The 27,373-nt window shown below is 38.6% G+C and overlaps 1 protein-coding gene across 16 annotated transcripts in view; it reads left to right on the top strand.

Annotated features, from left to right (window-relative positions):
• Positions 1-27,097, top strand: part of CAMK2D (calcium/calmodulin dependent protein kinase II delta) — a 147,386-nt gene extending 120,289 nt beyond the window's left edge. For 4 of the 16 annotated variants that reach the window (XM_034442345.3, XM_034442343.3, XM_034442344.3 and 1 more), the window contains 7 exons: positions 1,520-1,579; positions 3,022-3,063; positions 7,613-7,661; positions 21,144-21,219; positions 22,269-22,363; positions 23,524-23,755; positions 24,999-27,097. In XM_034442345.3, coding sequence (XP_034298236.1) covers positions 1,520-1,579; positions 3,022-3,063; positions 7,613-7,661; positions 21,144-21,219; positions 22,269-22,363; positions 23,524-23,755; positions 24,999-25,002 — 558 coding nt within the window. In that variant the 3' untranslated portion in view covers positions 25,003-27,097. Of the gene's footprint in view, positions 1-1,519; positions 1,580-3,021; positions 3,064-7,612; positions 7,662-15,113; positions 15,235-16,550; positions 16,769-21,143; positions 21,220-22,268; positions 22,364-23,523; positions 23,760-24,998 lie in introns of those variants that run through there. The other 12 variants (XM_060686897.2, XM_087874471.1, XM_034442347.3 and 9 more) reach the window with 4 other exon arrangements.
• The last annotated feature ends 276 nt before the right edge of the window (positions 27,098-27,373 follow it).

The raw sequence follows: 27,373 nt of genomic DNA, 5'->3' as shown, positions 1-27,373 counted from the left end.
TTGATTAATTCAAATCATTTTTAAAGTTATATTTCAGGAAACCAATCTTTCTGACTATATATAGAGGAGATGTTTGCTATAGTAGTTAAATAATAATAAATGTTTTATTGTTGATTAAACTGATTTTCATTTGTACCTGGAGAAAAAAAAATATTATATTGTGCTGAAAATTTAGCCTGAACTTCAAATAATAACATTTTTCTTCCTTGGCAGTGAGTGACCATATTTTTTCATATTTAAGAGATATTACTTAACAACAAAAGAAAATTAATATTTTTTGAAGAAATGTTTTTCTTATAAGTAACCTTATTTAAGGACATATTTATTTTATTTATTAAATGTTTATATCACCCATGACACAAGATGACTCTAGGTAACAGAGTCTATTTAAAGGTAGATACAGTGAAGCCATGTGATCCATAGCAAGAAAACATTGCCTTATGGTTAAATAGGAGACTAAGATATATGTCAGTCTGAAACTGAACTAATACCTGATGTACTTCTTCAGCATCCAGTTTTTGTCTCCACAATGTAAAAAAGATGTTGAGACTCTAGAAAGAGTGCAGAGAAGTGCCACAAAGATGATTAAGGGACTGGAGGCTAAAACATATCAAGAACAGTTGCTGGAAATGGATATGTCTATTTTAATGAAAAGAAGGACTAGGGTTGACATTATAATAGTGTCCCAATACCTTAGGGGTTGCCACAAAGAAGAGGGAGTCAAGCTGTTCTCTTGTCCTGCCTTCAGGACAAGAGCAATGGATGGAAACTAATCAAGGAGAGAAGCAACCTAGAACTAAGGAGAAATTTCCTGACAGTTCGAACAATTAATCAGTCTAACAACTTACCTCCAGAAGTTGTGAATGCTCCAATACTGGAAGTTTTTAAGAAGAGATTGGACAACCATTTGTCTGAAAAGGTATAGGTTTTCCTGCCTGAGCAGGGTATTGGACTAGAAGACCTCCAAAGTTTTCCCATCTCTGTTATTCTATAGTAATCAGCAGCAAGCCATTAATGGTTTGGTTTTCAAATATTCTGGACTACAGCTCCCATATTTTTTTTAATAATTGGCAATGCTAGCTAAAGTTGATGGGAGTTGGAACAAAACGTCTAGAAAACATTTTGTTTGTCATGTTCAGTAATATCTCATATAAATGTGGAAAGTGACAAATCAGCTTTTAGTCCTATCTAAATTTGCATTAATAACATATCGCTTAATACAAAGTATTTTTAAGGAGCTGCTTCATAACATGTTTGAAATGATAATCTGTGAAATTCCTCCTATACAGCAATGTTAAAATGGATTGCAAAGATGCTGCAGTCGTTTCTTATAGATGTGTTCTTGCTATTTGGATGCTGTAAATTCATCCATTTATCTTTATCATCATAGAGCAGCTATTCAATAGCATTCTGTAGAAGACAGGCTCAATAGCATTCTACAGAGGCAGATATATAGATATGATTATCTGAAGTGAGAGGTCTAAGGCTTGTTTTGTTTCTATTTTCTGCATATCTACAGATAAACAACAAAACCAACGTAGTAACCAGCCCTAAAGAAAATATTCCCACCCCAGCGCTGGTATACCTGGCTTTATCCTTAACTTGTTTCTTAGTTCCATTTCCATCTTTTTTCCTCATTCTCTTTCCTTTCTAGTTTTTTTTTTTTTACTTGTTGTTTGCTTTTTAAAATTGTCAAGCTTTTTTCTTCTTTTTCTCTTTCTTGGGAGCTGGGGATTGTACTTCTTAGGAGGTAGTTTGTTGTCAAAGTGTGTGTTTCTAATTAGCCGGTGTGCCATGGAAGGGGATGCACTTATGCAGTAACATTGGTCACCGCCACAGTTGAGTTTCTTTGCATGCTGTGTAAGAAAGTGAATAGAGTGTGCTTTTGTGTTGCCTTTAGCTTCTTTGCCTGATTGCTATTTCAGTATTTACAAATTAGGTGCCAACCAAATTTCTTCAATTTAACAAGAGTGTCAAAGTCAAGGAGAGCTAATGAGATTATTGCTAGGCAACAACCAAGTAGACCTTATTCAGCTTTTCATTCCTTTACTTTCTCAGCAGGACTTTGCATGACTTTGCTTACTGAGATCTAGAGGCATCTAGTACTGAAAGCTTGCTATATTCCACAGTTATCTTCTATTATATAAAAATCATTGTGCCATAATAGCCTCTGCGGGGAATGTGTAACTAATGAGTTTGGCTATTTATATCATAACCTTGCTTCTTTTGTTTATTCTGATTTCTCAAGGCTATGTGGCAAAGCTTTAAAATTAAGGCCTGTTTTTATTAATTGGCAGAGACATCCCACTTTGCACAGTTTGATAAGTTTGAAGAAATTTTGATTTTGTCAAGTTTTGCAACAGACTCCGATTTACTTGGAGGTACTAGCTTCATAAGATATGTTTATAAGGTATTTCCCAAATGCCTTTGCACAATTGATGAAAACGCTTAAATCCACCCCAGATTGAAAATGCTGGGCTCACATTTAAAGATTGTGTGGCTTTGGAAAACTCTAAATAAAATGAATTAGAGGCTGTCAGCACTTCTCATTGCTCCTTGGATTGTTGCAAACTTATAAATGCACATCATGCAGGTACTTAGCCTATTATGATCCCCTGTATTTTTGTAACTTTAATTGTGGTTTAATCAGTTAATTAATATAATTTCCCTCACGGAAACTATGTCAAAAAAATAGAATGGTATAAATGATGTAAAGAACAGGACAGCAGTACAAATGATCAGTGCATTTGCTTGGAAAAGTCAATGCCTCTCTAGATCTCCAGAACTTCAAAGCCCTGCAAGTTTTCAGATCATCACTAAGATTTTTTGCATGCTGCTACACTAGATATGATTACCTTTCTAACAGTTTGGCCGGTGACATCCTCTGGCAGCAGTTAACCTTGCTTTAGCTCTTGACCATATTAAGCACATTTCATCTGGTCATTTCATTCTTCCTTCTCTTACTAATGCAAAATCTATTGACCAAGAACTGTTTTTTCTCTCTATTTTACTCTCACTCAGGAGCCCCAAACTACAGTAATCCACAATCCAGATGGAAATAAGGTATTCAGAAAGGGGAAGTCTGCTCTGTTCTTTTCAAGTTCCATGTTCCATTCAGTTTTCCAAATCGCTATGTTAATGCAAGTGTTAGCTAGGAAATTAATTAGGAATTCATGAAGTCTGTAGAGGCCTACGCCATTTGTAACCAGATCCTGGTGATCACTTTTCCTCAACCACAATAGAGATCAGGCAGGTTGAGAACCAAGAAATTGTAGTGTGAGCTGTTTAATTCTTCTAGTTTCTGTTTCTGGCTTCTGGTTTGGAATAGGAGAGGAAAAAGAGTTTTCTTCAAATGCAGGTTATTCTTTTTTTTTAATGCAATAATTACTAAAGTTCAAGGAAGACACACTTGGAGATCTGTTTTATCTTCTGTTTCTCATTCATTTTTATGCAATCAAACTAGGAATTCTTTGGCAAAGCACTGCTAATTTTAAATTCCCTAGTGGGCTACACCTATGTATGCATTTTAGGAGATGCTGTTCTTATAAAGTTGTAATATCTCTTCCTCCATAGAAACGTGAATACAGATTATCAGTTATGTTTGGTTATTTATATATTTCTTGATTTATAACATTTATATGACTGCCCATCTCAAGATATCTAGGCAGCGTGCAACAAAAAATAGAAAAATACTAAACACATCTAAAGCAGTCAAACCAAAAAGTTAAAAATGCATAAAACATAAGAGATTAGATCAAGCAAGGGAACCATCTCAATATATCACCAGCCCAGTCAATATCTTGAACTTTTCCAGTTATGAACAGCAATTCTGTTATTGGCAGTCAAAATAAATTTATGTCCCTTATGTTCCTCTTTGCCTTCCTGGGGATTCCAATAGCTCAGTGCATATATGACCCTCGAAGAAGATGTAGAACTAATGAAAAACAATACGGTCCAGAACAGAAGCTTTCCATTCCTAAATAGAGGAATAACTTCGTTGACTTTTCTCTGAATCAATCAGCTGCTCACGCCTTCAGGGCAGGGGTGAAATCTAAAAATTTTCCCTACCAGTTCTGTGGGCGTGGCTTGGTGGGGGGGTGTCCTGTGACTGAGTGGGCGTGACCAACTCAAAGTCACTCAGCCACGCCCACTTAGTCACAAGACCCCTACCACCAAGCCACGCCCACAGAACCCAGTAGGAAAACTTTTTAAATTTCTATTCTGCCAGCGTGTCCTTACCTTTCCCCTGCGGCTCCGCCCACCCGCCCCATTCCCCGGAGTCGAGGAATGCACCATTCCCCGACTCCTACTGCCCATCTTTCTCTCGCAGCTGGCTATCAGGGAAGGCAAGCGCCCGAAAGGTACCAGAGTCGCTCACTCTTCTTCTTGAATGAGCTGCTCTGGTCCACGCGCCGGTCCACGCAAGTGCACACCCAACCTGCCACTGAATTAAATTGCGCAGCCGGCACGTGGATCAGAGCAGCTCATTCAAGAAGGAGAGTGAGCGATTTCGGGCGCTTGCATTCCCTGATAACCAGCTGCGGGAGAAAGGTGGGCAGTAGGAGTTGGGGAATGGTGCATTCCCCGACTCCAGGGAATGGGGCGGGTGGGCGGAGCCTCCAGCTTCCATTGCTACCGGTTCTCCGAACCACCGGCCATTATCGCTACCTACTCGCCCGAGCCAGTCCGAACCGGGAGCATTTCACCCCTGCTTCAGGGGCAAAAATGTTATCGTGGGTATTACCCATTACATTTTTGTTCTGGTGTTCAGCTGTATGTATAGGATTGAATTGTGTTGCATCTTTATTTTCTTTCTGTATAAACTTGAAAAGGGGCTAAGTGACTGTTAAATTCTGAGATAAACAACTATCACTTTACAGAACAAGAAACCCTGTACTACAGTGTTTAATACTACAATGTTTAATTCTACAATGTGGTTACTGCTTCATAATCCAATAATTGAAGAAAATATCTCTATATACTTTGTCATCAATATTCTTGTCTGATTTAATTTACTTGTAACTTATTCTGTTGTGTTTCTAGATAGTAGTTGAGTATTAGCATTAATACTATAATCTTTTCTCAAGAACAAATACTGGCTTATTTGATATAGATCTGTGACTCATTTTCATATTTATGTATGTCAGATTTTTATGTTTGCCTTGCTATCACTTCCTCATTACATCATATTTTGGCTGAAATTTACACTGTATATTTTCACTAATATCAAAATTTTACTTGACTTCAAAGTCCATATTAGGCAAACCATCATAATTCTTTAACATGTCTGCATTATTTGTTTTCTCTGTATAATTATATAAATGGTTACCGTATAAATTTGCCCTTCCTACTTCCTGTTAAACAGAAGCCAAAATGAGTTTCAATATGGAAGAAAAAAACTTTTGTAGAAGAAATATTTGTTAAATATGCATCACTTACCCCTCCCCCAGTAAAAATAAAGCCCAACATGATGGGCAAATTCAGTGTTTCCATGGAGTTGACTTCAAAGGTGATGCATGAAATTTCTTCCTCATACGTATGTCTAGGTTTCATAATCATTTCTAAGAGTGACTTTTATAACCAAGCAACTCTCTGTATATATCATTTTTCAGCCAGTCAGAGCATGGTGGTTTATTTTCAATGGATGGACAAATATTTGGGATGATGTGGCATTCACTGACACATTTGTTGGTGTGCATATATCTTGCTGACAATACATGTTTGTTTGAATTAGCATTACAGAAAGAAAGGACACTACCAAGATCTGTTGATATTGATTGTGAATTATGTTTATCCCAAACAATGAGACATCTAAAACATTTAAGTTAAGACTTATAAATCTAAATAGCTTAATACAGTGTTGTAGTTTTCCCACATGTACATTTGGGATAGGAACAAAAGAGTTGTCTCTTTTTTTAACCTGGTGATGAATCTTAGTTGTCTCAAGTGGTTAAACCAATAGTCATATACAAGTGAATACTTTGTGCAAACCTATATTTGATGAGCTGTTGACCTTACCCTTCAGTTACAAGAATTGTGCTTAATTAAGCATACTTTTAAGAGTCTAAGTGCCCCATAATTCTTAGTCACCCTTAATTCTTAAATTAAGTTTATACCCTTTTCTTATATTTTTTATTTTATTAACCTTATTTATTTTTCTGCTTTTGTTTTTTGTTTTCCCAAGTTTCTATAAAAACCTTTGCAAAGTCATTTTTTGAAAAAAATATAAGGCTACACTTTTTACTATCTTTGATAGTGTCCTTTTAACTGTGTCAACTAACTATTATTGTTTTTTATAATCCATCAAACATCAGAGGTACTTGCCTTTTTGATACTAAAATAGGCTTTTAAAATCTGCTGTCTGAGAAACTAGTAATTTTAAACTGGCAGAGAACATCATGTCTGGAAAGTATAGAGTGAAAATTTCACAAGAAACAAACATAAACACAGATATTTTTTGAGCACATCTGTGTTATATAATTTGCCAATAACTACTTCTCTATTGAATATATATATATATATATTTAAATTATTGGAACAAAATAGAAAGTCTCAGTTATATTTCAGCTATATTTGTACTGCAACATTTTTAAGACTGAAAAATATAATATTCATAGGAATCCTTGTAAATCATCAACACCCAGATTGGACTTTGCTGTTTCAGCAAAGGATGCAAATTCTTTTAAATCCTACCACGTCTCCATAATTTTAGGCATACCATTAATAGAGCAATACTTTTCTTTGTACATTCAGGACTGGAAGCCTGTTACACAACATCATGCCTTGAAACTTCCCATTTTCATATCATCAGAGGAAGTGGAAATGGCAGGGTAAGAGCTTCTACTGTTTAAGAAGCACATGCTCAAAGGCCCTTGAACAAGTGGGACCTCTTGATTATAATCTGAATCCTAGCAATGGAAAGCCAGTTTGGTCTTGTGGCTAGAAAGCAGGAGACCATGAGTTCAAGTCCCATCTTAGTCATGAAAGCCGTAAATGACTGTTGACCAGTCATTCTCTCTCAGCCCAATCCACCTCATATGTTTGTTGTTGTGAAGAAAATTGGAGAAGGAAAGTGTGTTTGCTGCCTTGAGTTAGGTAAAAATAATAAAAAGGCAGAATACAAGTAAATAAATACCACAGACTGGATTGTGTCAAGGCCAAATCAATGTGAGGTTTTTTATGTCTACAATATTGTTAAAAGATTGTAGATCGAGCTACAGTATTGACCTATTTTTATAGGGATTATTTAGCTCTATGTCTTGTGTTTGCCAGTTTTAAATGGCTAGTTCTGACAGCCAATGTCCATAATTTTGCTACCATTTGTCTAAAAAGTGTCAAAAGGGCAAATCTGTTCATTCTTCACAGTTGTATTTCCTTTTTGTTCCTATGAAGTCCAGCATAGGTCAATAGGAAATGCATCTCTTTTAATGTTCCTTTCAAACTGCCTGATATTTGACTTAAACCAGAAGCCGTCATTCACTGTGATTATTTGTCTGAGTCTTAAATTCATATGGTCTGCTTCAGAGCTTTGCATGATTTGTTTAATACCGTACATCCAAAGCAGATGTTAAGAGTGTGGGATCATTTAATGAATTACTCTTGTACTCCACAGGAATCAACAGAGAGTTCCAACACAACCATTGAAGATGAAGATGTAAAAGGTATAGTATGAAGAGATGTCGTATTTTTTATACAAATGTAACAGTTGCTCATGTTTGGTATTGTTTGTTTAATGCACTAAGTAAAAAATTTCATTATCATGTTAGAAAAAAATTAATAGAATAGGGATAGGAGGTGGGATGCATCAACTCATCTGTCCGTATAACGGCATTTACATCACATCCAGAAGTTTGTTGACTTTAGAACTTTAGTAATTTATTTTCCCAGCAGATATATGTTGTTTCTGCTGTTTTAACTTTTATCCGCTAGCCCTGAACCTGAACACCCTACGTTAATTGACAGGTGTATTGTGGACAGGACTCCATGCCATAGTTGGGCTGCTTCCTCAGATTTCTTGGAATATATTTTGTCTCAGTTTCTTGGTTTCATAAGCTCTTCGGTTGCTACACTGTCAAAAAAAAATATGTTTCTTATTTAAATGGTTATTTAAATGTATAGTATTTGTGAAAGTATTCCCATGCTGCTTTCTTCTACCAGCTAAGTGCATCCATTTGCATCCCAAACTTTTCAACAGAATAATGTTCTCTGAAACAGCTTGAATGATATAATAAAATCTCAGATAAAGTCTCGTCATTGGTCATGTGACCTGGTTTCACTGTTTGGCCTGGATTTCTGTTAAATTAAAAGTAAATAAGTAGAGTATATTATAGATAAATTATTGCTGCATTTATGGTCAGATATATAAACTGTCCACACTTTTCCATTTTATACCTTTTCAATTGAGTTAAACCAGCAGTCCATGACTTACAACTGGCCATTTGAAGTTCTGATGGACCTGCATGGTGGATACTTATGATAGAAGTTCCAATGGTTCCCCCCTCCGCCCATGCACAGTCACATGACTGCAATTTGAGTGCTCACAACCAGGCAGCATTTACGGCTCTTTGCATCATCTCATGGTCATGTGACCATATTTTATGATGCTTTTGTCAAAAACTGGTATTTATTTCTGGTTTTCAGCAAAACCACACCCATAGTGAATGATTGGTTTCCTGAATGTCTGTGGTATTTACTTAACAATTGCTGCAAAAAAAAAAATGTGTAAAATTGAGTCAGTCACGTGATATATAAATATCTGAGTAAGCCAACATCATAGTTACAATTGTGATGTATAGGCTCCATTACAGTCATAATTTGAGGACTACCTGTAGATAGATATATAACCATGGCTGCTATTCCCATTAATTCTACTTTTTGGGAGCCAGTTGTGAAGTTGGAAATTGAGGGCAAGTGACTATGGGATAGTGTAATAAATGCATGCCAGTGCAAAACACACCTAGATGGTGATCACCATGGGGCACCATGACCATGGGGCACTGAGATGGCCATAAATGCAAGGATTGGGTGGAAAACGTCTTTTCTTTTTTTCAAACATCATAACTTTGAATTTAGACTGACAAGGCAGTCTGTAAACTGTGAGCCAGTGAGAGCAATTAACCAATGGAACAGCTTGCCTTCAGAAATTGTGGGAGCTTCATCACTGGAAGCTTTCAAGAAGAGACTGGACTGCCATCTGTCAGAAATGGTGTAATGGTCTGCTTGGGTGGGGGGGGGTTGGACTAGATGACCTGCAAGGTCCCTTCCAACCCTGTTAATCTGTATTGTATCTAATCAGTGTCAGGTGCAAGCGAAGAGATGAGATAGCAAGACCAAATCGAGTTCCACCCTTTATTTTCTTATACCTAATAGAAAGAATCTTGCCAAACTAAAGCTATAATTCTTACCTACTAGATACATCCTGAAATATTCTAATGTATGACTACCCTGAATCTTGGGAATAGCACAGTCCCCTCCCCCCCCGCTCCAGATTATGCAGTCTCTTAATCTGGATCTCCTACTGGGAAAGCTCTGTCTTGCCAAAAGTTTTCCTTCTAGTCTTGCAAGTGCAAGGTCTGACAGTTACATCATATCAAAGACTTGTATAGATACAGATGCAGACATAGATAACAATATACCATATTTTTCAGAGTATAAGAAGCACCTTTTTCCCCCCTAAAAGGGGGTGAAAATTTAGGTGTATCTTATACATCGAATGTAGCCCCGCCCACCCACTGGCCCCCACCCTTTGGCCTCTGCCTCGCAGCAGTTACCTCCTTGCAAGCAAACAGAAAGAAAAAAACAGCTCTTTCAGCTTCAGCACAGATTAATTAGCACAAGTTGATTGGATCGGCCTCCCGACTCTCAGCTGATTTGCTCTCAGCTGTTTTGCGCAGGGCTCTGTTGCTTGCTGCAAAGAGATAAATTGCTGGAGCAGATTTTTTTTTCCTTGTGCTAATCAAGCTATGCTGAAAACAAAAATGAAAGTAATGCAGGCTGTTTGCTGTTTGCTGCAATGAGGCAAAATTGCTCAGAGGGAGAGCAATTTCTTTTTCTTCTTTTCCTCACCAAAAAAGATAGATGCATCTTATACTCAGGTGCGTCTTATATTCTGAAAAATACGGTAGATATAGCTATATGAAGCATTTTCAAAAATAAAACCTGTTTAGATGCTAGTATTTGAAGCTTTCTGGGTAATTTTTTAAAGTCTTGATTGACTCCTTTTTATAGCATGCTTTCAAAATAATTCAGGTATGAATGGAAGACTCTGGCCATTTGGACATTAGCACACACCCTCATTAGGGAATGATGGAAAATCATAACTTAACAACTTAAACAGCCATCAGTTCCGTACATTTATTCTAGAGCTAAGATCCATCCAAAATTAAATGGCTGAAGAAGACTTTGCCATGTAAGTTCAAAGGCATATTTTTCTAGATGGAGCACTCCTTTGTAAATAGGGTTGGATGTTGGCTCATCATTTCAGAACTAGTTCCTTGAATACCTTCAATAACGACAGAATTCTAACCTACTGCTTTCACTGGAAATACAGGGATACAGTCAGAGATACATTCATCCTGAATGATATAGCACAGTGAAACATCATTTGTATTATGTCATAAATTGCTTTATGATATGAAATTAATTAATGTCATAAAATGTTTTATAAAATTTGCCAAATTCCATGGGAATCATTGATCCGAGATTTTGGACACATTCTGTAAATTAGCTCATTTGAAGTATAACCCTAACCCTAACCCTATTTATTTTATTTATTTATTTATTCGATTTGTATACCGCCCTACTCCCGAAGGACTCAGGGCGGTGAACAGCCAAACAATAAAATAACATAGACATAAAAAATTTAAAAACCAGATAAAATCAAATTAAATTATTTTGGCCCAGACAGATTAAAACACCCCAATAATTTAAAAACAGATTAAAATTTACATATTTAAAAGGGAAGAGATTAGGCCAAGCCCGCCTGCTGGAATAAAAAGGTCTTCACAGCGCGGCGGAAGGTGCGCAGATCCGGGATCCTCCGTATCTCCAGGGGGAGCTCATTCCAGACGGTAGGTGCCCCCACAGAGAAGGCTCTCCCCCTAGGGGTCGCCAGCCGACATTGTTTGGCTGACGGCACCCGGAGGAGACCCTCTCTATGAGAGCGTACTGGCCGGTGGGAGGCTATTGGTGGTAGTAGGCGGTCCCGTAGATAACCAGGTCCTAAGCCATGGAGCGCTTTAAAGGTGGTAACCAAAACCTTGAAGCGCACCCGGAAGACCACCGGGAGCCAGTGCAGCTCGCGCAGGAGAGGTGTCACATGGGAGCGCCACGTCGCTCCCATTACCACCCGCGCGGCCGCACTCTGCGCCAGTTGGAGCCTCCGGGTGCTCCTCAAGGGGAGCCCCATGTAGAGAGCATTACAATAGTCCAGGCGGGAGGTGACGAGGGCATGAGTGACCGTGCGTAACGAGTCCCGATCCAGAAAGGGACGCAACTGGCGAATCAGGCGAACCTGATGAAAAATCCTCCCGGTCACGGCCGTCAAGTGCTCTTCTAAAGACAGCCGTGAATCCAGGAGGACGCCCAAGTTGCGAGCCCTCTCCGTGGGGGCCAATGATTCGCCCCCAATAGTCAGTGATGGCGTCAACTGCCTATATCGGGACGTCGGAAACCACAGCCACTCGGTCTTGGATGGGTTGAGCCTGAGCCTGTTCCTCCCCATCCAGATCCGTACGGCCTCCAGGCACCGGGACATCACTTCAAGGGCATCGTTGGGGTGATCCGGGGTGGAGATGTACAGCTGGGTGTCGTCAGCGTACTGATGGTACTCCACCCCGAAACCACGGATGATCTCGCCCAGCGGCTTCACATAAATGTTGAACAGGAGAGGCGAGAGGACCGACCCTTGCGGCACCCCACATATGAGGGGCCTCGGGGTCGACCTCTGTCCCCCTGTCAACACAGACTGCGACCGGTCAGAGAGAAAGGAGGAGAACCACCGCAACACAGTGCCTCCCACCCCCAACTCTTCCAACCGGTGCAGCATGATACCATGGTCGATGGTATCAAAAGCCGCTGAGAGATCTAACAGGACCAGGACAGAGGAGCACCCCCTGTCCCGAGCCCTCCAGAGATCATCAACCAACGCGACCAATGCCGTTTCCGTGCTGTACCCGGGCCTGAAGCCCGACTGGAACGGATCCAGATACGTCGTTTCATCCAGGTGCTGGGGGAGCTGTTGCGCAACCACACTCTCAACAACCTTCGCCACAAAACGAAGTTTGGAGACCGGACGATAATTTACCAACATTGCCGGGTCCAGGGAAGGCTTCTTGAGGAGAGGCCTCACCACCGCCTCTTTCAAGGCGGCAGGAAAGACACCCTCACCCAACGAAGCATTTATAATCCCCTGGAACCAGCCTCGTGTCACCTCCCGAGAAGCCAGCACTAGCCAGGAGGGACACAGGTCCAATAAACAGGTGGTCACGTTCAGTCTACCCAGAATCCTGTCCACGTCCTCAGGGGTCACAGGATCAAACTCATCCCAGATAACATTCTCAAGACCTGCCCCAGTCCCTCCCCCTGAGACTACCCAGTCGGAGTCCAGATCTTCCCGAATCTGAGTGATTTTGTCATACAGATACTGAACAAAATCCTCGGCTCTACCCTCCAAGGGGTCCTCCCGCGCTTCCTGGTGGAGCAGGGAGCGGGTCACCCTAAACAGGGCGGCCGGGCGATTATCTGATGACGCAATAAGAGCAGCAAAATAGTTACATTTCGCTGCTTTTATTGCCACTAGGTAATTCCTAATATGAGATCTTACCAGTGTCCGGTCAGATTCAGAAAGACTGGCCCTCCAACTGCTCTATAGGCATCTTTTCCGGCGCTTCAACTCCCTCAGCTCCTCAGTGAACCAAGGAGCTAAATGAGATCGGCGCCGGGTCAGAGGCCGCAAAGGCACGACTCGGTCCAGAGCTCCAGCGGCCGCCCTATCCCAGGCGGCCACTAGGTCTCCAGTCGAGGCGTGTGCCAGAGCCTCAGGGAATGGCCCAAGCTCCATCTGGAACCTGTCAGGTTCCATCAGGCGCCTGGGGCGGAACCATCTTACCGGCTCCGCCTCCCTGCAGCGGGGTGTAGCGGTTCGAAGGTCGAGACCAAGGAGAGAGTGATCAGACCATGACAAGGGCTTGATGACTATATCCCCTATCTCGAGATCACTCAACCACTGTCCAGAGACAAAAACCAGATCCAGCGTGTTTCCCCCCGTGTGGGTAGGGAATTAATATGTAGATATGCATTACAGGTAGCTGATACGGAGAGAAAGTGTAGGAAAAAGAAGAATTAAGAAGACCGTCTCATACTGATAATGGCTTCCTGGGCAAGTTTTTTTTTGTTTTTGTTTTTAAATCCTAAATTCTGAGATACTGTATCTTACCACCAGGGGTGGGTTCTATTTATCTTAAATAAAAATAAATAAATAAATAATTTTATTTCTATACCGCCCTTCTCCCGAAGGACTCAGGGCGGTGTACAGCCAATTTAAAAACACAACACACAACAATAATTAAAAATTAAAATAATTACATAGATTTGGCCGATTTAAAACCCCAAACATCTAAAATACCCCAATTAAAATTATTAAGTTGATAGCCCTGCCTGGCGGAACAACAGGGTCTTCAGTGCGCAACGAAACACTCGGAGGTCGGAGATCTTGCGTATTTCCGGGGGCAGTTCATTCCACAGGGCTGGGGCTCCCACAGAAAAGGCCCTCCCCCTGGGTGTCGCCAGCCGACATAACTTGGCTGATGGCACCCTGAGGAGACTCTCTCTGTGGGAGCGGACTGGTCGGTGGGAGGCTATTGGTGGCAGAAGACGGTCTCGAAGGTACCCGGGTCCTATGCCATGGAGCGCTTTAAAGGTGGTAACCAACACCTTGAATCGCACCCGGAAGACCACTGGGAGCCAGTGCAGCTCGCGCAGGAGGGGTGTCACGCGGGCACAACGAGTTGCGCCCATAACCACCCGCGCGGCCGCATTCTGGACCAGTTGGAGCCTCCGAGTGCTCTTCAAGGGGAGCCCCATGTAGAGAGCATTACAATAGTCCAGCCGGGAGGTGACAAGGGCATGAGTGACCGTGCGCAAGGCGTCCCGGTCTTTACTACCAGTTCGCAACGGGAGCTTCTGCGCATGTGCAGATCGCTGATGATGACATCCGGGGCGGTGGGCAGGGCCTCCCGCCTGTTTTACTATTGGTTCTTGCAACCTACCACTGCTCACCATTTGTATGATTGATTGATTCAGTGCAAGATTTTCTCAACAGTGACAAATTTCATAAATATTAATGTTGTGCCTATCCTTAGTTAAATGTATATTAGAAATTAGTCAGAATAAAAATGTAAAAAATATTTAAAAGGGGAGCCTTTCAGTATCTTCCTAAGCATGGAAAGACTGTATAACATAATGTAAACTATTACATCAATTATTTGTTTTGCAAGTCCTGGTTTTAGGGTTAGTGATGCCATTTAAATTTATTTTATAAGATTCAATATTATGCATTGGACTTCATCATTATAGCCAGAGTAGCCTGGACAAAACATATTCTGACAGGCCCAATATAAACCACTGTGAATTCTAAATAATAATATGACTGCAGGTAGTTCGTTTAAATAGGCATATTATGAAATTGAGGAGAGGCTCCTTTTAAGTGAGTACCTGCAAGTTCTCTGCACCCTGACTTAATTTTCACCCAATAATCTTTCGTTCATTTGATAAAGGTGGCCCTATGTCTAAAAACAGTAGAGCTTGAAGCCCAGAACTAAAAACTAAAAACAAAATCTTATTAAATGGATGGGGAATACCACATTAGTTCCTTATTATGAAGCATAATAGAATTCTGTATTGAATGTTAATCTCTGCTACAAACTTCAGAAATATCCGTGGGCAGGAAAATGTGAAGCATTTTAAATGAGAGAAAGCAGCGCGTTCCAGAAAGGGATTACAAAGCAATCACTAGCTTTGTGAACCAAAAGGATCACATTCCTAAAGTATATAGAAAACATTAGTATGTAACTTTCTTCTTATTAGATGGATATTGCAGCCCTTTTCTTTTCTAGATGGTGTTGTTGATTCGGAAAACATCTGTGAAATGGATGGGGCTAATGAGGATGCTCTACCCAGCATCCATAACCAAACTTTGGACACAAAGGGAGAGTGAAACCTCCCCCAGGAAAGCAGGTCTGTGTCTTGCTCAGGTAGCAATACTTGAGCTGCGCCTCATTTCCCAAGTATAGGTAAAAAAAATTACTTCAGTGAGTTCAAATGTAGGATTGTTTGTTTATTAGATTTATATCCTGTCTTTCCTCCAAGAGCTCATACATACCATCTCTCCCTTTGTGCTCCACACAGAAACTAACCCTGTGAAGTGATTCAAGCTAAGACAGGGGTGTCTAACTCGCGGCCCGCGGGCCAGATGCGTCATGCGCTGGCCACCCCCACCCCCAGTTTAGCGAAGGGGGGAAGTCACGATACGTCACGTGATGTCAACATGACGCTGCGAGTTTGACACCCCTGAGCTAAGAGATCCAGAGTCCTCTCAATGAGCTTTTATGACTGGGGATACATTGAGTAGACCTCAGATTCCAGAATCTGTTTGAAATCTTAATTATTTTTTTAACCTTCCCATTAACTCCTTGATTTCTTTCTCCACCCCCCAAAAAAGGAAAGCTTTGTACTGTACTGAGAATGAAAGAAAAGCAATGGTTGGAGGCTTTCTATGACTCCGAATCCTTCCTGGTGTAATTAGCTGTAAACTGCAAGCACCAATCCTTTCTCGCAAAGGATAACTCACGGGATATCCTTTCCCATTTTCTTATTTTACCACGATTTGTTTCTCAGAGTAAGGATTTCTTTGCTGGTAAAATGGAGGGAAATGGCAGAAAAGAAAGAGAGAAGGGATGTGATGCTGACTCCTACCATTTTTAATCAAACTCATTCCTTGACTTGAGTTGATTTCATCAGGAGCATGTTCTCATTTTTCTGTTTTTGAACAGCGATTGCGTTAGAGTCTAAGACATGATGTTACAAAAGAAGAAATGCTTAAAAATTATAGTCGGTATTAAAAATAACTGGTTGATCACAGAAGAAACCTATCCCAGAAATGCACATGCGGTGTCTTCTCACTCATAGTGTCACTAATTTAAAGACGGTGATAAAAAAATGGCCTCTGCACTGCCAGCCAGCAATTTTATAGTGAATCTAGAATATGAGGGAGTATAAATTTTGGGCTTTTGGGCTCCCCCAAAATCTTGCTGTTGCATTTGAACAAAAGTACATGGAGCAGACTTTTTCCATGACAGTGATCCCGTATCTGTAATCAAGATTCATGCCAAATGGAGAAGTAGGATTTACATGTTTGGGAAAGGATAATTATTTATTTACCTGTGGCCAGGTGCCAATTATTCTAATGTAACTGTTACAATTGAAGAGATACTCATATCCATTAGTACATTTGAATAAAAGATATACAGTAACTTTATTGGTTTTCATTTTAGGGAATGAAGTGTTTGCGTTTTCACTAAGCATGCATTGAATCTCAGGAGGATCTTTGCTTCTTAGGAAATTGAAGAGAGAATCAGCTATCTTAATACTCTTGCCAGTTCATTACTGAATGAATTGCTTGAAGCTCCAGAAATGTGAAAGCCAGATCACTGTACAGAGAATTGTTCATGCTGTTTAAAAGCAACATAAAAATATTCACATGCGTTAAAAAGAGTCCCTGGCTTCTTTTTTGTAGTAAGCAATGTCAGAATAATCTGTTTTTCAAAGTTAAATATTTCTTATGAGTTTTTTTCCTAATGAAATTCAAAACTGTTTACCAGTAATCAAATTATAGTTTTAATGCAATCAATCTTAAATCAATTTTCAACCAAATACGTGGTATGAAAATAGCCTATCATATTCATTTACAATTGTCCAAAGTTAGTTTATTTTCCCCAGCAATTTAGAACAGGAGTCTCAAACTCGATTTCATTGAGGGCTGCATCAGGGTTATGTTTGACCTCAAAGGGGGGGGGGGCTGGCCTGGCCAGGCTCTGTTTTCGCTAGCAGAGGGTTTCAGGAGACCGTCATGGCTAAAAATGGAGCCTAAAAGTTCCGTTTTCTCTGGCAGAGGCACCGGGGCCAGTACTTTGCTGTTTCCAGGACAGTCCTGCGGCCCAGAACTAAGCACCCTGCAGGCCGAATCCAGCCTGCGGGCCTTGAGTTTGACACTCCTGATTTAGAGGATATTATACTGCAGATGGGTGACCTAGACTGCAACTCTTATGGACTTCATATATGACAAGAAAGAGCTCATATTCTCGTAAACTTACTCTACATGCTCAATTTCATGAATATGCCTGCTTATTGTGGTTTCTTGTCAGATGGGATGCTTGTATATGGAGACGCTTTCTAAGAAGCATTCTAAGATGTATACCAGCTACGACCAATCAGCAACGAACAATTGATTCTCCTCTCCCCCAAAAAAGTATAACCTGATAAGGGCTGATAAGCAACTCAGAAAAAATGCAACCCCAACCTGCAACAGGACCTACTGAAATATGGGAGCTAAAAGTGAGAAAATGCAAGGCCAAGGAATATGATTCTTAGTCCTTTAAGAGGAGAACTAGAGAAAGAACTATGTTGTGACAATTGAGAAAGGGTGGGGGGAAGGAAATACTATATATAACCTTGTTGAGTAATGTAACTAATATCCTTGTCACTTGTCATATATACGCAAAATTTTTAGATGTCCAAATACACCCCAAAAATAGGGTTCGGCTTATACATAGTTAATATACACTATTAATTATACATAAGTATATACAGTAGGTTTTTCCCTCAGCTTTTAAAAATATATTCCAGACATACTCACAGAAAGCCTGTCTGCGGATAAGCTAACCCTCAAAATTTTAACTATTGTACCCATAAATAAGACAAATGTGAAGATTAAAACATATAAAAATTCAAAAGGTGGGCTTATCCACCTTTCATGATACTTTGGTTAAAAAGTCAAGGGTTGGATTGTCCATGGATGGGCTTATATGCAGGTATGGATTGCATACTGTAGGAAGGTAAAATTGTATATAATAGGCTTAATACATTGGGGGTGTATAGTTTGTATAATTAATGTCTTATTGCAAATATGAGAGAGTACTCTGCCTTCTGGTATGTGGTTTAAACCATACCTTAACCAGAAGTTCTCAAATTTTCTTGGTTCATGCTATTTTTAATGTCTCAGTAAATTTTTTACAATGCCTCTATGGCAGAACTTGGAATTAACTTCAAGCTAATTGTCCATGTGGTATCCAACAAATAATGAGTGTTATGTTTCATGAACTCTTTCTGTATAAATATAAAAGATACATAATACACATTTCAAAAGGATAGAGTTTATCTAAATGATCTATAGTATAGTTTAGCAATACCAAGAAAATTTTTGAAGCGGTAATGGAAATAAAATCTCATGAGTTTGAGCAAGATCAAAGAACAGAGGCATTATCAGCAAAAGTAAGAAAAGCAGTTGGATTCAAGATTAGAATGGAAAATCAAGAAAGACTGGATTGTTTCAATTTAGAGCTTTATATTTAAAAATTGAGAAAATAACTTTCAACAAGAAAGGTAAAAAGGTTTTAACAAATTCCAATACATAAAACATATTATGTCTATTTATTCCCTTATTATGGTCTCCATTTGAATTGGGCAGGCATAATCTTTATAATAACTAATAATTCTCATGTTTGGAGGCCTTTTTCAGATCCATTCTGTTGTTATGGTTATCATCACCACTGTTGTTATTTTCTAGCCATTCAGTATGAATAATGAGCTAAATCTTGCTTCTATTCCTTCCAAATTTTAATTGTGTTTCACAATGTTCTGTTTGGATGATGGAGGGAAGTTCTCACTTTACTGGATTTCATATTTGGAAGTAGCAAATATAATTGTTTTTGAATCAGCATTCTTCTAAATATTGACTGAGTAAAAGAGCTTAACTTCTTGGTCAGCTCTATTTATCTAGTTGGGCTGCAGTTGCTACTTTGTAAGTTTGAAAATTGTTTATGGATTAATGGACTTTCATCCACTGAGATTGCTTTTGTTTTTGAATCTTAGTTATTAATGATTAAATATACATATCTTAAAGCCTTTATTGAAATATTTGTGTATATGCCAAGTGCCTACATTATAAGCAGTGGTGAAATTAATTTTTTTTTACTACCGGTTCTGTGGGCGTAGCTTGGGCGTGGTGTGGCTTGGTGGGCGTGGCTTGATGGGTGTGGCAGGGGAAGGATACTGCAAAATCTCCATTCCCACCCCACTCCAGGGGAGGGATACTGCAAAATCCCCATTCCCTCCCGATTCCTGGAGGAAGGATATTGCAAAATGTCCATTCCCACCCCACTCTGGGACCAGCCAGGGGTGGTATTTTCTGGTTCTCCGAACCACTCAAAATTTCCGCTACCGGTTCTCCAGAACCTGTCAGAACTTGATGGATTTCACCCCTGATTATAAATATTTTTATGGTGCTGTTAGGGGTACAATGTTGACACCAGATGTACTTTTGTGAAAAAAGGACTCTATAGAGTTAGGAGACCCCCCCCCCACAGAAGGCTGTCTCTTTTATGGATAAATTGACTTTTCTTTCAGAAAGAACAGAGAGAAAATATTTCTCTAATGTCTGATTAGAGGTCAGGTTGATGCAGAATGAGACACATTCCATGGGCCCTTGGCTTTTAACATGCACACTGGTCCAGACTCCAAACATTACACTTTCTGTTCCTTGTTTATCCCATTGGTGCTTTTTCAATAGGCAACTTGTCTTTCAACATTGAATCAACATTGATTCTGTCCTCCTTGTCTTGTTTTAAAATATATTGAATGAGAGTTATAAGTTTGCCTGCCTGTTTGCATTTTCTTCCTGAACAGTTTTGCAGGATTTAGGGGAGACAGTCATCTGAAAACTAAGGAGGAATGGAAGGTATCTGATTACACTTGAGGAAAATGTACCTTCTCTTGGGAGTGAGAAAACTCACTCTGTATAGCAGTCCTTCTTAGAAATTGCAAAGGGAAATATTAGTATTTTCTCCTATTCTGGGTAAGATGCTGTTTGTGTGCTATCAGCAGTCATAACTAATGTTACTGCACTCAGTTTACATATGAATAATTCTGATCTAACATTATTCCTATTTAAATTTAAAAATGCAAATGATTGCTCCAATTAAAGGATTCCATGGAAGAGAGTAAAGATTAAGGTTCGACAAAGTATTCAATCTATTTTCTGTTTTTATGTAATTGATAGATAGACAAACATCAGTTTAAATCATAGTTTAAACTATGGTTAAACCTGTTCATGTGATATGAAATTAAGGACAGTTTCAAAATATGCCACTTAACCCACTCTTGAAATTACAAAGAGAATAAAAACAAATAACCTGCAGGAAGTATCAGAAGGATATTCTGTCAAACTTGTGGAACTCATCAAAGGATTATTCATATTATGTCCACACTTTTACATCCCCTCTGAATGGTTCTGAAGCTGCAAAATTCACTGAAGGCAAAAAAAAAAAAAAATGGATAAGCCCATAGCTCTCCAACTCTTGCTTCTGATCCGTGCTTCCGATTTGTCCATACAAAAATATGTATAGAGGTCAGTCCATTGCACAAAATTGGATGCAACTCAACTTTTGGCTGTATTAACAGCAAAGGATGAGGAGACTGCAGAGGCTGTCTGAATGTGTCATCATCATCTTTTAATGACCTCATAATCCCTTGCAGAGTGGAGTTTGGGCAATTGAATGGAGCTGAGTGTTTACTGGCCAGATGCCCTTCCTGTAGCCAATGAGGAGTTATATTCAGCAGATATATTTTCATCGTGCCCAGAGAGAGAAATAACTGCCTCTACCTAGGATCGAACTCGCAACCTCCTGATTATCAGGCGAGAGCTCCACCTCTAGGCCACTGCACCACTCAGGCTGTCTGAATGCATGACAATCATAATTCAAACAGAGACAACTCCATGATTGAGACTGTTATTCATACAGTCTTTTGTTCCATTGGCTTTCATTTTATATTTAATCTTGTCATCGTACATGTTTCTTTCTTGTCTCCAGCTCGTAAACAAGAGATCATCAAGGTTACTGAGCAGCTGATAGAAGCTATCAATAATGGGGATTTTGAAGCCTACACGTAAGTTGCTTTCTGCTCCCTGTTCTGCTTTTTCTTAGTGGGATATCAGTATAATACTAGACTATATTTTCAGCAACTGGTTATTGTAACCAGGATGTGGTTGCAGTTCTCTTGATCGTATTGAGAAGAAAAAAATTGTCATATTGAAGATAGGGAACCCTTTTGTGGTCAACAAGTATTGAGGGTAATGATAAATCAGCTCATAATTTAAATTTGTATCACACTTGTGGACAGAGATTGGCTTTTTCTGGTTTCAGGGAAGAGAAGTTAAATAATTCTTACTTTTAACTGTTTGAAGTTTCCATATATTTTCTGCCACAGATTGGTAAGAAACCACACAACCAGGATTGTTAGATGGTGGTCAGCATAAAGATTTTCATATGTTTAATATAGTTCCTAAACGTACTCTAGACAGTGACGTGTGATCTGTGCAATGTTTATCTCAGCTTATTTATATCATCAAATATTAGGGAGAAAAGAGAGAGGTGGGTCAAAGGTGCAATAGAATGTTCTTGGAACAGTTTCATCTAGTAGCCTCCTTAGTGTTTCATGTTGCAGAAATGCATGCATTAGTGCACGGGTGTCAAACTCGCGGCATCATATTGCCATCACATGACATATCGTGACGTTTCTTTCCCCCTTCACGGAGCTGGGGTGGACAATAAGGCCTGTGTGTGATGCATCTAGCCTGTGGGCCGCCAGTTTGACACCCCTGCATTAGTGGGAGATGGACAGGCCACCTGAAGGCAATCCCAGCTAAGAACAGCTACCTCAGAGCTGGCTTCAACTATGACATCAGTTGTGTGTTAATAATAGAAAGGAATAGGAAAGACACAAGGACAGCTCTGTTTCAAGGAAAAGCTAGTGCCTTAAAGCTGTGGTTCTCCAAGGGGATCACAAGAAATTCAGGATTTCAGGAACTGAGACTATGTAAGGTGTCTGCAGACTACATATGAAATGTAGGCTTACCAGATTCAGCATGTACATGATGGCTTTTCATTTTTGTCACATAATGTGTATAGGAGATTTATTTTTCCTTTGCTCTGTAGGAAAATCTGCGATCCTGGCCTTACCTCATTTGAGCCTGAAGCTTTGGGAAATCTTGTAGAAGGGATGGATTTCCACCGGTTTTACTTTGAAAATGGTATGCTGTTACCTGATGTTTATGACTTTTGAGCCAAACTTTTAGATTATTGCTACAGCAGCAGTGCTGAAAACCGGCCTGCACATCGTGCCGGCCAGCTGATTGTTGGGGGCGCAGGCGCGCTAGAATCCAGAAGTTCAGTTTTTCCTGAGCGTGGCCCCGACGAGCACACACACGCAATGTTTCCGCATGACCTTTTTGGTACACAGTGCTGAAAAGGTTCACCATCACTGACCTATGATCTTGTCAATGAAACCAAACCAAAAAACAGTTTTTATTGTTCTCTTTGCTCCTTCAAACTGCTATATCTACAGGGGTTTAGGGGGTGGGGAGAAACCCAGTTTCAGAATAGTGATCATCAGATGTTTGGAATTTTAGAGCCCTAAAGTTGAAACCTATTTGCTATCAGTTACTATATGTAAGTATCCTAGGAAATAAATTTGGACTTTGTTTTTTGATAAGTTTTAAGTCTATACCAATCTCTCTAAAGGAGAAAAACAAAAAAATAAATAAGATGGCAGGAACTGCAGACTCGTTCAGTTGAAGAATTTATGATTTGTTGTAGTAATGGCATATTTCACAGCAGCAATACTGTTCAGGGCACGTGAGAAATGTTTTAGGTTGCAACAGGTAGAAAATATTTTAAAATGTCACAGATCCAATTTTGATCCTCACCTAATTTGGTCAAGAATTAATGTTTTTAACTACCTCCCTATGTAATTAAGATCTCCTGTCCCAATAAACAAACATTGCTGTGTGATATATTCATTGGTGCATATACTCTGTGAACACAATCCATAGAATGTTAGATGAGTTTATCAGTGGCTTTTCAGAATTACTATTTATTTGATTCTAAAAGGGACCTGATGATCTGGAGCAGGGGTGAAATCCAGCAGGTTCTGACAGGTTCTGGAGAACCGGTAGCGTAAATTTTGAGTAGTTCGGAGAACCAGCAAATACCACCTCTGGCTGGCCCAAGAGTGGGGTGGGAATGGGGATTTTGCAGTATCCTTCCCCTACCACGCCCACCAAGCAACATCATTCCCACCAAGCCACGCCCACAGAACCGGTAGTAAAAAAAAATGGATTTCACCACTGATCTGGAGTGCAACAGTTTTGTGCATTAAGGGTTTAGACGTCATATGTCTTTCCTTCCACAGCTTTGTCGAAAAGCAACAACAAGCCAGTCCACACCATTATCCTGAATCCCCATGTCCATCTGGTAGGGGATGATGCTGCCTGCATTGCATATATCCGACTGACACAATATATGGATGGAAGTGGAATGCCCAAAACGATGCAGTCAGAAGAGACAAGGGTTTGGCACCGCCGTGATGGAAAATGGCAAAATGTTCACTTTCACCGTTCAGGATCACCAACAGTACCTATCAAGTGAGTAATGGATTCATGTCCCCTCATTGCAGCTTTTCTGCTGTCAAATAAATAAAGCCCCATATTTGCATCACCAGTGATTTGCATATTATTTTTCACTAAGGCTCTGCCTTAAGCAGCTCACCACATTAAAGAATTGAAATAAATAGATTGTAATAAAATCAGGTTTACTTCCATAGCAGGAATGCAGTGTTGTTTTGTATAAAATAAGTCACCCTGACTCAGTGGGAATTAACAGAATTAGGGGCATATTGGATGTAGCCAAGCAGAAAAGATCACAAGAGTAATTTCCACTTTGTATCTTTCTTATATTTATCAAATTAGCTTTGGTAAAGATAACAGATTGTTTCTTAGAATTTGCTTCAGCAAATAGTCACAGATTCAAGAACAGAACTGAGTTGACTAGGCTGTAACAGATGAATGTTCTGATATTAATTTGGCTGTGGAAATAACTACAAATTATTACTTATTGTGTCAACAAAATGAACAAAAATCTGTGACCTCCATCTGTTTCATAGCTTTGGACTATTTTTAGAAAATTACTAAGCATACTATAACATAACCCTTCAAACCAAATATCCAAGTAAGTCTTGCCAGAAAGTACCATAAATAGAGGAAAAATCTTTGCAAAGATCAGTTGAGATTTAAGCTGATTAGGTTCAAAACTATGCAATGATTTTTCAAAACTATGCAACAATTTTATTATCTGAGCTTAGGTTGTTTTAATTAGAGTACAACATTTTGCTGAATAATCTTCCGATTCATTCCTGGCTTGCTAAATAATGTTCAGGAAGGACCTAACCTCAGTTCACACGTTTCTAATTTCATATCGTAGTCAGGAAGTGGTGGGTTTACTATAATGTTGATTCAGAAATCACAATACCAATATTAATAAAATTGAATTGGTTGTCTGAATATGATGTAGATTATTACTCAATAATTATTAATGGCGCAAGATGCAAAAAAATTATTCTCTTGTACAATCTTAAATTAGTCTCTCCTAATTTTTTTAAAAAATAATATAATTATTTGAATAAAATATTTATATTCAATATCCGTATTTGAAGGAGAAAATAGGTTTGGCATTTGATTTGTTGGGTTTTTTTAATGAACAATAAAAATAATTAAGTTTATTTGAAAATTACTCCCAGGATTTAGCACAAAATAATTAATGAATTAATAATTAATTCCCTCTTTTTTTCCCCCTTTCTCTCTCTCTTTCTCTTTTCTTGTTGTCTTTTAGCTAAATGTCAGTGCCACCCACGTTGTGTCCACGCACTCCGCACTTGGTTGGCTCCCCCGGGCCATCCTTTGGCCCTCTTCATGCATGTTCTCCGAGTGCATGAAGCTGTGAAGTTTCTTCAAGTGATATGTTTATGATTGCATCATTTTGTTGTATATTCCATTGATAGCTTTTGTTTACCCTTCATTGAAGGAAATGTTTCATGGCAGATGGAAGGAGAGGTACAAGAATAAAGGGTAAAGGGAAAAATTGAAATGTGAGAGTATATTCAGATTATACATCTCCAGCAAAAATACAAATATCATCTGCATGTGCACCCTATAAAAACAAAGGTTAAAAATAATTAACTTTGTTTAATTTTTATTCTTTTCTGAGTCATTTGTTTTTAAAGGTTGTTGCCTAATCCTTGTGTTATAGGAGGATTAATGAATTTCCTACTATCAGCATCTTTAATGTAGGACGTATGGCAGACATAGTGACTTAGATCAAAGCATTTCTATAGGTTTGAGGTCTTGGGAAGTTGCCTTTGCTGTGATTCACTATGTATAACTGGAAAAAAAAAAGGATAAAATTTGCAGATTTGACTTCAACAAGAATAATTGTCACTGTGGTCATTTGTTCAGCAAATGTAACGGCAAATAGTTTTTTCTTCCTTTTCTAATTGCTTATTTAGCATCATTTTCAGGAAGAAAATATATAGCATTTCTAGCTTTCAGAAGCCAAACAGTGAACAGATTCAATGTAGCTTCTGATGATATAGCTTATGGGTACAATAAAACTTTTTTTAATCATTTTTTGGATGTACAGTACATTTATTAAAGCAAGATGTAGAGGATTTTTTAACTGATATTCTAATAAGATAATGTAGCAATTTAGAACAATTAGATCTTAAAAGCTTAGTATCAGGAGAAGTCTAAATTTTCTTTATATCAATTTATTACCAGGAAACACCTGTTTTCTAATAATGTTGTCAAATTTAACAGTAATTTATCCATTTTTCATGGCTCGTTGACAGCCTTGAAAGTATGAAATAAAATAGTAATTATAGATTTATTAATTTCTTCATTTTCCTACATGTCAAATGTCCCTCAAATGTCAATTACTGCATATATACCTGCAAAACAAGCAGTTAAAACACATTATTTGGATAATGTTTGTTTGCTTTTCTTGTATAAATATAACATATTTCCAAAAGTACTGCTCCTTCTATTTCAGTTTTTTTTAAAAAATGTATTAATACTTTTCTTTCTTATTAAAGTATTTTTGTTTCATTAAGTAGGGCAATCAATTTTCTGTAACACTGTATAGCGCATGATATTTTGATTAATATTCTTTTTGGTAAGTAAAAATTTACAACTTATAACAGCTTGAAAAAATTTTTAAAGACAGAGAAAAAAAAAGTCCCAATTTGTATAACTTTCATTTCTCTATACTGATTATTAATCAAAAGTGGATCTTATTCTTTATACCTCGATGTTGTAAACATTATGTTAGAAAAAATTAAGCTTTTCTGGTGATAGTTATTACATACTTTCAACCCACAGAAGTATTTAGAACAATCATCAGTAAATGTCTCAAGCCATATTAATCTGCTAGTGGGATCTGTGAAAAGATAATGGCCTCATGCATAATTTTTATTAATAAATTTCTTCTTTTGTGAAGCAGATTTAGGTGGCATTAGTATATTTTTATGTTATGGAAATATGACATATAATTTTTTTACCCTTTTACCATAGCATGCGGTGATGCCACATTATTCTAGATCGTCTGTCTTCCACACTAAGATGTGAGAAATACAATGTGAGTTAGTTCTCAGCACTCCACCTGAATTATACATCTAATTTTTGCCATTTTAATACACTGCAGTTTACTATGAGACAGTGTATAGGTATTTGTGTGTTTATACATATATATGTCTCTCTCTGTGTACACATATATATGTGTATATACATATATATGTACATATATGTGTGTGTGCGTGTATCTATATATTGATATATTGATATAGATATATAGATATATATATATATCTCCTGCCATAATGGTAAAGAACTGACAGATATATTTAAGAATTAATAAATTTGTGATTTATGCTGACATTTGATGCTTCATTGTTTTCCTTTGAGATTGCAGGCTTCATCATTCGTTACCTATCATTTACTAGCGAAATGACCTTTATCATAAAGGATTGAATGTATTGGGGCTAGGCAAGGTGATTTGAATTCAAAATATTTTACATTGAAATAATAGTTGTTTTGAATTTAAAACAGGATATTCTCTCTTCCCAGAAATGTTCCTACACTCTTCTGTCCATTCCAGAAATATTTTGCACACCACTGTGTTATTTTACAAAAGTATCTGTGGTAGTACTCCAG

The sequence above is a fragment of the Pantherophis guttatus genome, chromosome 8, assembly GCF_059756535.1.
Source record: "Pantherophis guttatus breed Tessera chromosome 8, ASM5975653v1, whole genome shotgun sequence".
Classification (NCBI taxonomy): domain Eukaryota; kingdom Metazoa; phylum Chordata; class Lepidosauria; order Squamata; family Colubridae; genus Pantherophis; species Pantherophis guttatus.
The sequence above is the reverse complement of the archived record's forward strand: the minus strand, read 5'-3'. Positions and strand labels throughout refer to the sequence as shown.